This window comes from Wasmannia auropunctata, unplaced genomic scaffold (genome assembly GCF_000956235.1).
Source record: "Wasmannia auropunctata unplaced genomic scaffold, wasmannia.A_1.0 LD336116.1, whole genome shotgun sequence".
In the NCBI taxonomy this organism is placed as follows: domain Eukaryota; kingdom Metazoa; phylum Arthropoda; class Insecta; order Hymenoptera; family Formicidae; genus Wasmannia; species Wasmannia auropunctata.
The window spans coordinates 2,522,206-2,539,289 of NW_012026774.1; the positions used below are offsets into that span (position 1 = coordinate 2,522,206).

At 49.1% G+C, this 17,084-nt stretch overlaps 2 protein-coding genes across 4 annotated transcripts in view; one reads left to right on the forward strand and one right to left on the reverse strand.

Annotated features, from left to right (window-relative positions):
- Positions 1-17,084, reverse strand: part of LOC105462763 — a 104,907-nt gene that overhangs the window by 17,655 nt on the left and 70,168 nt on the right. The window contains exon 1 of one of the 3 annotated variants that reach the window (XM_011709632.1): positions 4,490-4,538. The exons of the other annotated variants lie outside the window; for them this stretch is intronic. Coding sequence (XP_011707934.1) covers positions 4,490-4,495 — 6 coding nt within the window. The 5' untranslated portion in view covers positions 4,496-4,538. Of the gene's footprint in view, positions 1-4,489; positions 4,539-17,084 lie in introns of those variants that run through there. 3 annotated transcript variants of the gene reach the window in all.
- Positions 2,298-17,084, forward strand: part of LOC105462756 (atrophin-1) — a 117,051-nt gene continuing 102,264 nt past the window's right edge. Inside the window, exon 1 of the mRNA XM_011709604.1 lies at positions 2,298-4,611. Within this exon, the coding sequence (XP_011707906.1) occupies positions 4,415-4,611 (197 nt within the window). The 5' untranslated portion in view covers positions 2,298-4,414. The remainder of the gene's footprint in view (positions 4,612-17,084) is intronic.

Here is a 17,084-nt window from a genome sequence, read left to right on the forward strand (position 1 = left end):
CGACGACGACGACGACGACGACGACGACGATGATGAGGAATGAGGCGAGCCGCACATCGCGACGTGGCCGATTAATACCGCAATCGTTAATTGTTTATCGGCGTCGCCGGGATTACATCGCGAGTAGTAATGAAAACGTATAGGGAAAATATATATATATATAGATGTATATTGTATATTACATGTATATCCGGTAAAACTGATTGTTAATACTGGATCTGTTTCCTCGTTTCAGCCGCCCTCATCAGTCCTACATCCCTCACCATTCTCTAAACCTGTATATACGTCCCTTAACTTATTTTATATTCAATTTGAAACTCTCTCGCGCACAATCACAGAATTTAGAGTCTTTAACGCGAGCTCCCATTCGAGAATCGTTCGGTAACTTATTTAGGTAATGATTGCATAATCATTATATCTATATCAACTCCAAAAATCTCTGTATTCATAAAGAATAATCTACTTAGGATTAAGCAAAGTCTAAGAAAATGCAGTTAGAATGAATGAAGAGAAATGTTATTTTATCTCACAGACAAGCCCTCAGTTTCGCGCACATTGCTGAAAATTATTCTCGTATAAATTGACCCTAAAAGTCGGTAACTTCCTGGTATTTTTGGTAGATGCTAACATCCAAAATGCGGCGTCGTTGATGTAATTTTGAGCACGAGGCCTCATAATACGTTGACCCCGCGGAGTATTTTCAGTAATCGAAATTAAGAATGCATCATCCGAATCCAAACTCGTCGTCGAACTGTCTGCAATATTTACGATCTTCTTTACAGCAACTGCTGCTGCTCCGCGATGTACATACATACCTACCTCTCGCAAACTTTCTGCCACGATAATCGTTCTTAACTTTACACATGTGTACACCGAGCCGAACCGAGCTGTGTATCGAATCGAGTGTTCTATCTAAGACTTGCTCCATTACGCAGACGATGTAATGTATTTCGAAGAGCCGTATTTACGACCACGAAACTGTCAGCATTGTCAGTAGATTACAGAAGCCAATATAAGACGTACCAACGAGAACGACTGCGAGAACGAGGACGACGACGACGACGACGACAAAGACGAAGGATGAGAACTAAGACGAAGACGAAGAGGGAGAAGATGAAAATGAAAACGAAGACCAAGATGAAGACGAAGATGAAGATGGGGATGCTCAAGGAGGCTTGCTAGTGTAGAATCTAAAAAAAGATCACCTACGTAAATATGCGAGCGCGAACCCGTCTCCCCCGTTCGCATCTTCAAGAATCTGCCGTTGCGACATCCTCACGCAAATACAATCTCGCCGCTCGCGCGACTCTCATTTGCATAATGTCCTCGGTCCATAGGTGGAAAGGACGTACGATCCGTTGTAAATTCGGCTCCGGGTTCGTCGTTAGCTGCTACGCGTGGAGAGTGACCGTTATACGTCGTCATATCTCTCTCTCTCTCTCTCTCTCTCTCTCTCTCTCTCTCTGCCATGAGTATTGCCTTATCGTCGATGCGGCCGACGTAGCTGCATGGGTAACGATCGCGCGGGGGACCGCACTTACGATCGATCTATCTCAATCGATCGCCGGGGCGCGTGCCACGATTTACCATCGATCGCCGACGATCGATTAACCCTGTCGAGTTGCTCATCGGCTATCCTTGGCCGCGAGCGGGACGAGGACAGTCGTAAAAAAAAAAAGACGAAAACGGAGAATGAGAATGAGAGACGTACGAAGAAAGAAGAAAGATGGGGAGGAAGAGGGCGAAAGGGGAGGACGGTGGGTGTGGGAGGTGGGCGAGGGTGATGGACAAAGGGTGGAACGGGGGGCGAAGGGGTGGAATGAGGGAGATGAAACGATCGTGGCAGAAAAGGAGGAAGGACGAGCAACAGAGAGAGAGAGAGAGAGAGAGAGAGCGCACATGCGTGGGAGAGAGAGGAAGAGGAAGAAACGGAGAAGTACGTTTGAGGAGCGAGAGGGAAGGAAAAGGGAAAGGAGAGTGTGAGGGTTCGATGGAGAGAGGCAGTCGGATGTGCGCATGGCGAAAAGAGAGAGAAAGAGACGGACGGGAGAGGCAGGAAGGGTAAGACGGAGAGAGATGGAGACCTGCGAGAGCGCGGAGTAGCGAAGGACAGACTGCGCCGGACCAGCCACAGCCGCCGCCGCCGCTGCCGCTGCCGCTGCCGCCTCCACCGCCGGCCTCCACCACCGCCGCCACCACCGCCGCCTCCACCGCCTCCACCGCCGTGAGGCTTCGAACCCGAACACGACCGAACGTCGTCGAGCAACAACGGAAACGTACGAGCGGTGCGGTTCGAGCGGCCGAGCGAGCGATACGGCCGAGCAGTGCGGTGCCGACTCTTGCTGCCGCGGTTGCAGATTCCGCGGTGTGTGTGTGCGCGCGTGTTTACACGACGAGAGGGAGAGAAAGAGAAAGAGAGAGCACGAGAGGGAGAGGGAGAGTTTGCGCCGCGGAGGCGAGGGCAGGAGAGCTCGAAAGAGAGAGAGAAAGAGGAGAGGAACTTGCGAGAGCAGAGGAGAAACGCAAAAAAGTGGCGGAGAAGTCGGCGAGTCGTCCGCGAAACACGGTGCGTACGCGCGTGTTCCGTCGAGCAAGTTCCTCTCTCGCAGGAGGATTCACGCAGCGCCGTGAATACGTATACGCCTCAGCTCGTGGTATCGTGCGGCGTATCGCGAGGTATCGCGAGTTATCGCAACGAGCAACGGTCGACGGGAGAGAGAGAGAGAGAGTGAGTGAGTGAACGAGCGAGAAAGACGTGTAACAAACGTCTCAGGCGTAGCGTCGTCGTGCTTCGCGCGACGTGACCGGCACGCACACGCCGCGAGAAGCGCGAGAACGATAACGCGCCAACCACTCTCGCGTGGCTGCCTTTAACGGGGCGTGGGTGCACCATACCGCGCTGCACCACACCACACCGCACCGCACCGCACCGCAACGACGGTGGTGCGGCGAGACGGCGGGTGGTGCGCGTAATTCAAAAGGTGCGCGCGACGGCCGCGGCGAGAACATGACAGACGACACGGAGTGCGCGAATTCGAGGCGGCATTGCGTCGCGGGTGAAGGGACGATAATATAAACGTAGTGTGGCAGAAGAGAGAAGGCGGAGGGAAATAAACAGAGAAGAGGAGAGCGAAAGAGAGAGAGAGAGAGAGAGAAGGAGAGAAGGAGGACGCACGCGAAGCCAAGAGGAGAGAAACTCCTCCGAGAAAGAAAGCTCCCAACAACCGAAGTACATCCGCGCGGCCAGTGATCCCGTGTTGCGGCTCGCGTGTTGCGCGCGCGAGAACGCGTCTGGTGAGTGTGTGTGAGTGCCGAGAGGACCCAGGCCGCGCGCGCGAGTGGGCCCAGCAGGAGAGAGAGGAAAGAGAGGAGAGCAGAGACTTTCGTAGCTTCCGGCCTGTCGGCGCGGAGGCGTTCCGGCTGACGGTCCGTAGGTCTCGCGAGGATGCTGGTAACGTCATCGACGGTCGTTACGGCGAAGGCTACGATGACGACTTCGCGAGGTCTCGACTGAGTTCTCGACTCTCGGGATTTACCGAGAGAGGGTGAGAAAGAGAGAGAGAGAGAGAGAGAGAGAGAGAGAGAGAGAAAGAGAGAAATAGAGAAAAAGAGAAAGGACGACAAAGAGAGAAAAAGAAAGACAGAGAAGAGGACGAAATTTCCGCGCGGTACGCCGCGTCGGTGATCGACGTCGGTTCCGCCGCCGCGACGACGTTGGCATCGGGGAGCGTCGTCGTGCTACTGGCCGCGGCGTGTTAATCAGGTGTTCGCGGAGCGAGAAAGGTGAAAAACCACGCTCAGCGAGCAGTAACGACGGCAAACCGTTCTTTGTAAGTCGTCGTCGTCGTCGGAAGATTCGGAGTCACGGCGACAGTGCCTAAACACGAGCGATAGTCGTGTCGAGTAACCGATGACTGTGTTCTTCAATTGCTGTCGCTGAAGACTGGATATCGCATCCAGTGACTATTCGCGGTCTTTGCAATTGAGAGACAAGCGAGGGATATTACTTGCGAGCACACTCGCGGTAATCGAAAGACTCGCGCGAGAAGAGGTCGGCGCGAAGGTGGTCGTGCAGCGACCAGTCCGCAATCACGCGATCCGGAGGACCCTTCTCGGAAACCACCCGCGATCCTAACAATCGCTTTCGAAGGATCTCGAAGCCGGTATCGATCCCGAGCCGTAGCGTGGAAACGCGCGGTGGGCTTACTCCGTAACGGAGTTACGGAGGGATTACCCAGAGACCCGTTTCTACCCTAGAAACGAACCGTCCTCGTTTTCGGTGGCGACGGTCGAAGAAGCGTCTACTCGGCCACGCCGAGAGATCCGGAAGGAGGTAACGTGAGAGCGACGTCGCGACGCCGGCCGACGGCGGATCACTTCCGGTGAAACCGACAACGCGTACGGCACAGCCAGGATGCAGGTGGCAACGTTGTTCAGGGAGAGCGCTACCCTGCTGGGTGCGTCCAGCCTGGACCCCCCGCAGACTCACCATCATCAGAGTATGCACCAGCCGCAGCAGCAACAGCAGCAGCACCAGCAGATGCAGCAGCAGCAGCAGCACGCCACCGACATGCACCTAGTCGGCCACCACATGCAGCACCACTACAAGATGTAAGTATCCGCCTCTCTGCCGTTCTTTTCGAGCACTGATGCCGGGAATCCGCGCCCGACGCTCGAAAGTGTTCGACCTTCGGGCCCGAGAGAGCCCGCTTCGGTGAGCACGCGGCAACAACACGCGCGAGAGATGGCCGTTCCACAGCCGTCGGTGTATACCTGCGTCCAAGTTGTTAACTTCACGAACGAGACCGTCGGAGACTTCTCGTAAAGAGCGGAGCTGTAGGATCTCTCTTCTCGCGCCGCTGCATAAAATACAGCTTGGCGCGTCAAGTTACCTTAGCCTTTTTGTTTCCTTACATCTCTAGAAATTTACAGGAGAGGAGGCTTACAGAAATAAGCTCTTCGGGAAAATTATGGGCATTGACGCTTATAATTTACGTTAAAACAAAATACGCGAATCCAACTTGGGGTTAATTAATTTTCGCGTTAAATATAAACTAACATAATGTGAAAGAGAAATTTAGCTTCCTTATTTTCAGAGAACGAACAGTAAAATTTTGATACCGGGCCTTACACGAGTCGTTTACCTTGAAAGCAGATTGAAGATCGCAGAATTGAAGAGCCAGAAAACTAGAATTGTAACTCGAAAAGATATTCAGTGTCTCTCGCTCTTTCGTTCAGAGAGCTGAATAATGAAGGCGATTTTGCGACCAGTTGCTTCAATTGTTGTAGAAACCAGGCGGTTTTTGTGGTCAAAACAGCATATAACCGCTAAACCCATTTCGCTTTTTCCACCGGGTAGATGCTGTCCAAACACGCCTGGCTTTTGCATCAATACGCCAGCCACTAAACGGCAAACCATATTCGTATACCAAACTAAGCGGCAAATGTTATTTGCCGAACACTAAAACCCGTAAAATCCCATCCGTTCGAAGAAGCGACCTTGACGGCTTCTTGCACACGAGCCTTCGCGTTAAACTCCACCTGACGGTATAATTTAGCGCGCCCCTTTCGCGTTGCAGTTCTAGGTAAGATTCTTGTCGCGTAATGATTAGATGCGAGAGATAATAAAGCGACGAAGGGCGATGTTACCCCTCGTGCGGATGCCGCGCTTCTTCGTCGAACTCGGTGAAGACGAACTACCTTCCGAGACGGGGCTTTAATTAAACAATTTTAATCAAATGGTTAAAAAACAGTGCGTTTCGCAAAGGGTGAGAAAAGGAGAGAAAAGTGTGTCGACGATTTCCGCGACGATCGTATCTCTCCCCCCCCTCCCCCTCGTAACTCCCGATCTTTTTCTCCAATTCGCCGCGGAACGATCAGCCCGCGGAGTGTCGTCGCGTCGCTAAAAATGTTTATTTACGTTCGCTGGGATATCGACATTAACCTTTTAAACGACGCGGTCGGATGGCGTATAACGTTGCCGCCGGTATCGCTGCCATTCATATTTGTTTTTATCCGTATCCGCGTGCGCGCACGGAAATATCTTCGAATGGAAACGGCTGGACGCGCGATACGATTTTATGAGCCACATGTTCCCGCAATATACGCGGACAATACAAATGGCGACTTAGATCAGCAGGTGAATTCTTCCCGAGAGCGAGAGAAAGAGAGAGAAAGAATCTCGCCCTTTCTCTCTTTTTCTCTCCCTCTTTCTCTCCCGCCGGCAAAAGCGAAATTGTTCTTGCCGTTTCTTTTTCAATATCTCCTGCTTTATGAATGGGATAAGAGGAAAAAGAGAGAAAGCACGCGGTGGATTCACACGATGTGCTGCTGCTATACTGCTGCTGCGGGGAGGAACTTGCCAGACTTTATAAATGGTGGCCTCAAGTGGCTTTAAGTAGAAGAAGTCGTGCGAACAGTTATAAACGGCAAGAAAAACAGAAAACCGGCGCGAAAGGATCGAATGTCATCGCACTGGTTACTGGTTGCTCGTTGGCTTTATCGCATTATTATTCCTGTTATGACACGAGAACGGTGAATTTGAAATGATCAATCTCTTTTTCATAAGCTACACAAGAGAGTGAGAATATTAAGATAAGAATTCCTAATCAGGGCCCGGGCGTATCGCCTCAAATTATCTGGTTGAATTCACGCGAATAACGTATATTCTCCCTTGAGAGGCGGAGGGGGGAGGCTGACGAGACTTTCTGGGACATCCGACACGCCAGCTGTTTAACTTCGAAAAGCGCACGGCGAGCAACGCCTGAATCTCTTGCATCCCGTGTAACCTGTGTATTATGCAAATTCGATAAGTCTTAAAATCTGATTTACGACATATCCGGAATGAGCCGGGGCGTTCGAACTCGGCGCGTGAACGAGCGGGTTTCCGCCGCCGACGACGAGCTCGAGACCGCCGCGGCTATAGCCTGCGACTTTACGCGGGGAAAACGGTTCTTTCCCGCTAGCCGTCGCGCCTGAGCGGGACTGATAAGCATGCAAAGCCGCCGACGGTATCGCGACCAAGGGTCATTTCTTTCCGAGACGTCGATGAGTCAGTCGCGAAGACAGAAATAACGCCGCGCTCGGCCACGGTAACGCCGCGCGCGCGGATAAAAAAGAAGGAGCGCGCGCGATAACTGAGCGCGAGCCGAGAGAGCGTACACGTTCGTTCCGCTCCAATTTTGAAATACGAGGGGGGGGGAGGGGGGGGGAGGGACGATCTATCATCCTTGAAAATTGGAGTAAAAGCTCCGCCTTTTTTTTTTACTCCGCCAGTATTTGCAACGTTTCCGTCGATGCGATACATTAAAACAAGCTATCGAACGCATGATAAATCGGACGTTTTAACATCGTCGTCGTGTCTCTGCGATATATAAAAAAAAAGACGTTTTGATAATACGTAATGCGAATGCGCTGCTGCACGAAGTCTCTAAAAAAATTTAATGCACAAATGATTGAAGTCGCTATAAAGAAGAAGAAATTCACGTCTTCAAACGACATACGATCGACGGGTAATGAGATTATACTGATAACGACAAGCGCATCCAACAAATAACTGCAAATAAATTTGTTTTAACATATATTATTCGAGTTTTTTTTTTTATGTTTTGATCCTTCCACAGACGATGACTTTTAGCTGATTAGAAATTGTTGCCGCTCTTCCAACTTCTGAATGCAAATAAATGAAAATATCCTCCTCTCTGCCGCTTCTAAACGACTCTCTCGCTGAAAGAGGTATTATCATCGATTGTGTCACGCGTCTTACGTCGTCCGGTTGAAGTTTTGATTAAATTTGTTTATCCGCCCTGTTCTAAATTCGTACATATTCAAAAGCTTGCGAGATGAACGCTACACAGAGATTTCCCCACGATCTCCCGCGGCAAAAGTCATCTGGACTTTCATTGAGATGCGAATGGACCGAGAGGCGAACATCGCGCTCGCCCGCGTGAGGGAGAGAGATAGAGATTTGCCGGCCGTTGCGGCGTGTCGTGTATCGCGGGTTCCAACGAAATTTTACGTAACATGTAAATGCGCTCGTCGTGAATGCGGTCGCGTTACGTGCCTCTTTCTCTCCATGTCTCTCTCATTCTCTCTTTCTCTCTCTCTCTCCTTCGTTTTCTCCCTTCCCGTCTCTCTTTATTGCCGAAGCGGCACTTACGAAACCAGTTTCGGTGTAGACTGGCCGCTCTCGCGGGTCTCTCTTTCGGGATACGGCCGACGAATTTTTTCTTCCACGGGCGAGAGAGCGAGCTCCTCCTCCCTCCTCCCTCATTCTTCCTCCCCAAGTTCAGAAATATTATCACGTTGTCGCCAAAGCGGTTCTCTCTCTCTCTCTCTCTTTCTCTCGTGTGACAGTGCAAAATCTCCCGCGAGTATACCCTTCGTGGGGGCGAAGGGGAGGGGGGAGGGTGGAGGGTGGATGGAGGCTGCCTGGCTTCGAGAGCTCCTTTACGAATTTCGTCACGCGCACCGAAGGGACGCGCTCTCCCGGCTGGCTCTGCATTTGTATTCGTTGCGCAAGGTCCGGTCGCGCCCTCGTTCCTTAAACAGTATAATTTGCGGAATCTCGTCGGCGACGAGCACTCTTTCTCCTCTCTCTCTCTCTCTCTCTTTGCCTTCCTTCTCTATAACCTCCCGTCGCGGCGTGTCGGATTAAACCGCCGTGATCGGCGGCTGCATCGACGAGCTCTGCACTCGTTGCAGAAACGTCTCGTTCGAGCTCCTTTGCAAAAAATCACGGCAGCTCGTTCGCGGCCGCGCGAGCATTTAATTCGCAAGCGTCGGAGATAAATTCCGAGAGGTGAAGCCGTGTCACGATCAAACGGAAGTGCTCTACCCGACTTTTCCCCGTCGCGCTGCGCACCGGACGACACGCTTTTTAAGCCTCGCGCCCGGCCGGATTGACGCGTCAATTCGTCGGATTAATATCGCGCCCTGCGGTTTTTCAATTATCGCGAGCAGTATCGCGCGCGGCGATAAAGACGTATAACTCGATTATGCGGTATTATGACGTCTCGATGAAATAGCTTAATACAATTTCCGTGTAGAGGACGCACGGCGAATCTGACAGTACGATAATTAAAGCGCCACGTTGCTTTATCTGCTATCAGGGGATCGCTCTCTCCCGCTCTCTTGAGCTCGGCCGGCTACTGAAAATTAGTCTCCGGCTAAACTCGATTACCCCGCGATCGGAAATATCGATAGATTTGCTAAACGTTCATCCCGGATAAAAAGCATAATTCGATCAGCCGCGCACGTGCGCGCAAAACGTCGCAACGGGACGAAGGGGAATATCTAATAACGACAGGCGGAGGAGCCATGGGGTCTACCTCTCTTCCCCCGTACACACAAAAAAAAGAAACACGCCGCCTTGAAGCGAGAAATCAAATTAAAAATAAAGGCTGTAAATCAAATCGAAAGAAAGCTTAGGCGTAACGTCCGAATTCATCACGCGTGTCCAAACTGCGGCAAACTTTCCCTAATTTATTTAGCCCAAAAAAATTGACACGTTGACATTTGATTCGAATAAAAATTGACTCAGAGACCCTCCCCACGGGTGGACTCACTTTACGCGTGAAAAGTTTTAATTGCATCGCCGAATGATGATGACGAAATCGCGCTATCGAATCGTTATATACGCGCGCGCGCGTTCGCATCTTTTTCGATCCTTCTGCATCGAAATTAGATTCGTGCCGTGCTGATTAGTATTTAATTGCAAAGTTCTGGCGAGAGCGATGCTTGCAAATTTTATCACGTTCCGCTGAGGAACGCGAGTGCATTTGCATTCGTCGCGCCGCCGCCGCCGCCGCCGCGCCGGTCGGGTCCGCCTCGCCTCTCCTCGCAATCCTTAAATTGCGGAATGTAATCAATGGATAGAATCTGTTGGAAAGACCAACGTTTCCGACTACATTTACCGGCAAATACTTCCACGGTACACGGTTAGCTCGACGAGAGCGTCGAGATAACGAAACCGATAGCGCGCCCCGCGCGTAAGCGCGCTAATCTTTATGAATTCAAATTTAATTTCTCAATGAGCTTAATCGCAACTTGATCGCGATTTCGTACGATCGTAATAATACGGCACAATTCTCGCAGTCGCCAGAAGAGAAAGAGAAAGAGAGAGAGAGAGAGAGAGAAGGATTTGTCGCTATGCATTTTCGAGTGTTATATAACTTATCCATTCCCCTCTTTCCCCCTGTCATTAAATTATGTGAACGACCCCGCTGAAAATAGTCGGGCGGCGTCATGAGTCGTCGATAAATGGTCCACGTTAACGTAATTCTCTAGCCACTTCATCTTCCAGTAATACTTTCTCGACTGCCTCTCGCGTGAAAGCTCTCGTGTATGTCATTTCATAGGCAATAATTTCACGCGTCGTTATGCAACCGTTTTAGGATCCGTTGGAGGTTATCGTCGCGAGGGCGCCCCGTTTTTTGCGAGCGCAGCGGAATTGACGTAAATGACACGGCCGCGCGGTCCCGTCTCGATTCGCACGGCGCGCGATAACGCGCGAGAGGAAGCAACAAGACGAAGCCCCGGGCGGACGTGTTCTTCCTTCTTTATTATTCTATTAAAATGTTGATCGGGCGAGAACGACGGACCGCATAAAGTTCTCGCCCGAAAATCGTGCGCGGACCGAAGGTCGTGATCCTGGGAATCGAGTTTTTGCAGTCCGTCGCGATCCCCGCGCGTACTTTCCTCCTCGTTGAAAGTCGCCGTGCTTTCCTCGGGAAACGAGCCCGCCACGTGTCGTTACAATGTGGCGCACATTTTTCACCGGGGACGTCGCCGTACTCTAGTTACTCCAGTTTCCGAGACGGCGAAGTTTTCAACGGCGGAATCCTCCTTACAATCTCCTCCACGGGCGCGAGCGAGCGCGCGCGCGCGCGCGCAGCGAGGATGATGATATTTGAGATATAAAACGAGATGTAAAACGTTATAGGAGCGACAGTTCTTGAATAAACTTGAAGAAAACGCGTAATCGCGGGAATGCGTTGCAATTATGGAAGAGAGTAGAAAAAGTTATGCCAGCGCTGAGAGTGAGTGGGATAAAACTCGTTTCTACGCGGAGAAAGTAAGAAAAGATGCGCCTTCTTTTTTTTTTATCGAAAATTCTTACGGTTACGTAACCAAGGCCAATAACAGCGATCATAAATCATTGTTCGCTACGTGATTTATATATTGCTAAGGTGAAACAATTACCGCCAATTTTTCTTCACGACTTTGGAGTCGCGTGTTATCTGATTATACAGATTAATAACGCCACTTTTTGAGGAAAGAAACGTATTTTTCTTTTTATGCAATTAATAATTTCTAAAACGATAACGTATTTTTTTTTACACAACTAATAATTTCTAACATGATAATAAAGTCAGAATAAATCCAATAACTGTTTTACATGTTTTTATATTTAGATGAAAAACCGGAAAGTATCTATTCTCTGGATCGTCTCAGTGTCTAAAACGTATTTTTTCTTTACACAACTAATAATCTCTAAAATGATAATAAAGTCAGAACAATCTAACAACTGTTTTCTACATTTTTATATTTAGATGAAAAACCGGAAAGTATCTATTCTCTGGATCGCCTCTGCGTAGCGGCAGCAATTATATATTTTCTCCGTCTAATGTTTAGATAGAAAATCCGCGACGTGGAAACAATAAGAAAAAATTCCTTTCCAAGCGGCTTGAAAAAAAAAACGACGTTAGAGAGCTTCTGACTTTACCGTATCAATTTCTATCAATGCTGACGTAATACAGCGTACCGCAGTCGGGATGAAGCGACGGGGGCGGAGAGTGTTTGATGTATAGAAGAGTCTCCGGAGAATTGAAGCCAAACCCGCAAGAAGTTTGGACCAGACTTGGGGGCGCCAATAGGTCAAGGCTATCTGACGCTCCCGATGTGTATACACACGCACACTTACATCGGCGGTCTACCCCGTTTTCCAGCAAATTCATTACGGAGTTCCTTGGGAATACTTGAAGATTAACGACGAAGATAGTTGACGGCGGGAACCGGGTACGGCGCGCGGCGCGGCGCGGCGCGAGACTACCGCGCATTCGTCACCGCGTTTTTCGAACTTTCTCGCCGTTTGTTCTCTCGCGACCAAAAAGAACCACCGGCGGTGGGAGCCGTTCGACTTTTTGGAGTCGCCGTGCGAGAGAAAAAGGAAGAAAAAAAAAGGAGAAAGAGGAGGAAAAAGAAGAATGCGCGCATAGTGAACTGACGTCGTCCTCGTTCTCATCGTCGTCGTCGTCGTCGTCGTCGTCGTCGTTGTCTTCGTCGTCGTCGTCGTTGTCGTCGTCGTCGTCGTCAGCGACGCGGTTGCGAGGTTGAAAGTAGGCGGAGAGAGCGAGTGCAGCAAGGACGAATCCTTTACCGCGATGACAGGCTTCGCTCTCCGCCTCCTTTCGATCCCACTACCACCACAGTGTTGGTTGGCAGGATCATGCTCTTCCCGTTGCTGGCTCCGTTGCCAACCCGGGTGGGTTTCCATCCGTGGGTTTCGCAAAATTCTAGAACTCGCGCGCGCGCGCGCCCGCTCGCTCGCGCGGCGACGAGAAATAAAATTCACCACGGGTAATTACCTGACGCGTTTAACGCGATTTCACGCCTCCTCGTACGAGCTGATCAAATGTGAAGCCTTGTGAAGCCTGTAATTTTCACAAGGCAGAGGCTCTCTCTCCGAACTTTTTCCACCGCACCACCTTATCTTATGTAATTTGACGCATTACAACCTATCATCATTGTTAATCATCGTAACGTTAAAATAACCGGCGCTGAAATTCTCGCTGAAAAAAAAAAAATAGCAGCGTGCAGCGTGGATTAATTGTTACTTCTTTTTATCCTGGGAAACACACCCTCCCCCGAGCGTTGAAACTAAACGCGATGCAATTTGAGAACCGTTGTCCTTAGAGGATATAGCAAAATTGCTCAGTGCTCAAACTCGTTAATAAATAACGTGCAAGTGGCGAGACACAAAGACAATCTTCGCATTATCGCGTCGCGTGCAATTTTGCGCGATTACTCTCGCATAATTTTTCGATAAATACAAGCCCGGCCACGGCACGATATCCGTTATCCGTCCGAAATGACAATGTGAATGGCAAAGCAGATTGAGATGTCGTGTGACATAATGGATGCTCCAATACTAAAATCTATTAATGAAGAAACGACAAAATACACAAATTCCTTCGCGACAACGGCAGTCGATACGTCGTTACGATAAATACCTTGATGCGGAAGGGGAGGGCGGGGGCGGGGATAGCGTGTTATTGCAAATCCGACTGCGAAAACAGAGCAGAACACGTCGAGTAACTCGACTGTCAACGGTTTTACGTTCGGGCTGACATATTTGAGTTGCCGTAATGTAGGTAGCGGAACGAAATTGTCGGTTCTGGAGAATTCGATCGATATGTAATTGGCGATGTACGCGGCGATCGCGTGGTATTTCCTTGGCAAGACAAAAGCAAACGCGCAACAATAGCACACGAGGCTGGCGGCGACAACACAGAATATCGAACGGCGATTGCTTCGTAAAGAGTGCCCGTGGAAACATAAAGCTTCGCGGGAAAGCACGAGAAACGTTAAACTCATTGTAAGAAAAACGTGCGTACGATTTCGAAGCAGAATTCAGAAGCTGAACGGCAAGAGTGAACAATTTTGCGATAATTTATATAATGATTCCGTTTTATAAAATATTTCTTCAAATATTGAAACGATATTAAATGGGTTATTATAATATTACACGATAATATTATTTATTATCTGAAATTTCCGAGAATGTTTATATAAGCAGCATTTAGTCAAGCCATGTCAATTAAAAAATTCTCAATTAATAATTCGACTTGAAAATGATTAATTTCTTTTTAATTTTTTAAACTATGTTGTACCGATCTCTTCAATTCGAAGAAAAGTAAACCTTCATAAAGTAGCGCGATAAGAACGCGGAATCCTGTCCACGTTCCATCCTGCATAGCGCAAGAAAGAAAAGAAAATCGAAGGAGATAATACGAAAACGAGGGAAGGAAAGCGACGGGACACGTAAACGAAAGCACGTGGTGCACACGACGGGCGTTTACGTCGCGGATAATGTCAGGTCGTGGAGAAAACGAATGGTTCCCGGGGACCGAGGATCGCGCGGCGGACTTGAGGACGCGAACGGAAAAACGAGGCGAGGTGAACGTAAACGCGGCCACGTGTCGCCGATAAATCGACCTTATCAATAAGATCGAGCTCTCCGCGCTTTCTCTCTCATTCCTCCCGTCTCTCGAGCTCTCTCTCTCCCTCCTCCGTTCCCGCTTCCCACCCGCCGTCATCTCGGCGACCCGCGTCGTAGTTTTATTCATATATTCCGTAAGTTTGGAATACATGAATAACCTACGAGTCTCAGGTATTCCCGCGAATCGTCTTCGATGAAGCTCCCAGGTAAGAGCCCGCGCCGGCGACGGGCGGCGACGGGCGGCGTTTAGCGCATCTCGCAGAAAGCGACAGGTGACACGCATCCCGCGTTACATGTATCTGCCTCTTCCCTCCCTCCCTCTTCCGAGTTTATCTCAGATATTTCAGCGCGCGAGCACGGAAAATCATTTTCCCCTCTCCCGAAAATATGAGCGAATTTTATTCCGGATGTTAACGCTCGAGGTCTTAACAAGTTTAATATTTGACAGCCATCCGATCACAAGAGGAAAACTCGGAATTGCTATTGAATTATTTGAACTTCCCGCGCGAATATCTGTCGAAGTTATAATTTCGAAAGATGCACGAAAAGCTAGCGTGCGATAGCTCTCGTTTGTTCTCGTTCGATCCTATATATTTGCGTGCCATGTGTGTGGATGATTTTTTTTCCTCTTTCTATATAATTTCGCTTTAATTTGATTGTATTATCTGGCCGATTACTGCCTTCGCGAATAATCGATGGTGAAAATTATTTGTCGCGCGCGAACGAAAATACGACGAGCGAGAGAAATTTTTCTTAATTTCCTAATATCATGTGTCATACGTGTGCCATTATTTGACAGGTGCAAACTTTGCAGTTACAGCTCCGGTAATTTGATAAGTGCGATCGTATTTATGCGGTGGTGATATTCATTTTCATAAAACCGAGAGACCGAGATTTATAATACGAGAAAATGAAATAAGATTATGACGTTCCATCTTCATTATCCAAACTCGCTGTGACATAAGTTTGATCGCGAAAATAGAACGAAAATTCGTTATCCGTTATTCCACCATTATTCGTCGAAATAATGTCCCCGTGATCTTCCATATTCCATCGCCTCGCCAAAATGGGTCACCGATGCATAATTTCGCGCTCTTCACTTTTTCGCGGTATTACAACATTCGGGCCGGACCAATCCTGACCGATCTCCGTCGCGGACGCGAAAAATCAACGAATGGACGAGTTCTTGCCCACGCTCGTTAGCGATTCGCATACATTGACATAAAAGCGTTTTTATCAGCTTCGTAAATGACGTGTCGCGGCAGTTAGGATCATATTATCGTTAATCGTTCCATACGAAACGAAAAACGTAACAACCTATTCGGTAATTGCGAAATTATGCAACACAATTTGAATTGTTCAGCGCACGCTTGCCTAATCATATTACTTTATTACGATTTACGGTAGCTCTGGTTTTTTTTTCGGATTACAGCGTTACAGCCGAATAAAAAAGGAACTGTTATTCCACTCGACTGACACTAAGTGCATAAGAAATAAAAGGACAAAGATCGTCAAATATATTCGACGTGATGTTTTTAAACGAGTGGTATAAGATTTCTGTCTTGTATATCCTTACTTCCATCCCATTTTCCCGAGTATCTTGTGTGCATGTGACATATTACACGAGGTTCCCGGTATATTGCGCGGATACTAAGCAGCTTGCGATAATGAAAGGCCCTTTCTCGTATCGACTCGCACGGGAATCAAAGCGACGCTACGATTCCCGCGCTGATTCCGGACAGTTCGCTACGAAACGCGAATCGCTAGGAGCCACGGGACGGATTATGGCGGCGTTACAATATTATTTGCAGGAAAATATTAAAAGCACTATATTAAAGTTCCGGCAAATCACGGCAATTATTCTTCCGCGTACCGCGCCGCGCACTCGCGATTTTAATTGTTCGAACACGAATTGGTAGGAAAGGCAAGGGGGGGGGGGGGAGCCAGCTTTCGCGCACCCGAAGTATTTATCTCGACGCATTATTATTCCCGTCGAACGTGACCGTAACCCGCAATTGTTACGTCAACTTAACGCACACCGCCGCCCGAGCTCGGCCGCGCGCTGCGTATCGGCCGATCGTGTTTTACGATCGCTCGCACCGACCGCGAATTCGACCAATACGCAATTACGGAATTGCCCTCGTATATCATCGACTGGCCCGCTTCGTGCGAGAGGGCCCTCCACACGTCGTTTAACACGCGTAACGCTTATATATATACGCGCCGAACGGTGCGGCCGACCGTTCGCGGAAAAGTTTTTCCAACTGCGGCCCAAAACGCGCGATCCGGACGGTTGTTCGCGCGCGTGTAGCAATGAGGAGGGTGGAGTCTCTCTCTCTCTCTCTCTCTCTGATGCCGTGCTCAATTTCGCGAAGTAACTCGCGCACGTTGCCGACATTTCGGCAAAATGGATAGAGCAACGGGAGTTACGAGTTAGGTTACGTGAAGAGAAATAATATTGATGAATAATCTAATATCGCGAAGAGAGAACAGAGGTAACGCTTTACGTAAGACTTAATCTATTAATCTTCGTACAAATTAGAACGCCACTCGATGGCCGCACTGTACCGAATTGTAATTAATTGGTTAGTGGGCGAAATATAAAGAGCGATAAAAATACGTATTTTCTAATTGCATCCTGATTCGTGACGTGCTGGGCACAATTTCACGCAGAGCCGCATCGCGTAGGAGTAATAGAGGATGAGTTAATGAGACATCTGTATCATTTCGATACATGTTTCGTTCTCGAGTGTCATTGTGATCAGCGCGGAAAATCGTGGGGGATGCGGAGAAAGAGAGGGGAACAACGATCATGGCAAGCTGAGCTCATGTGAGCTCTCTCTCTCTCTCTCTCTCTCTCTCT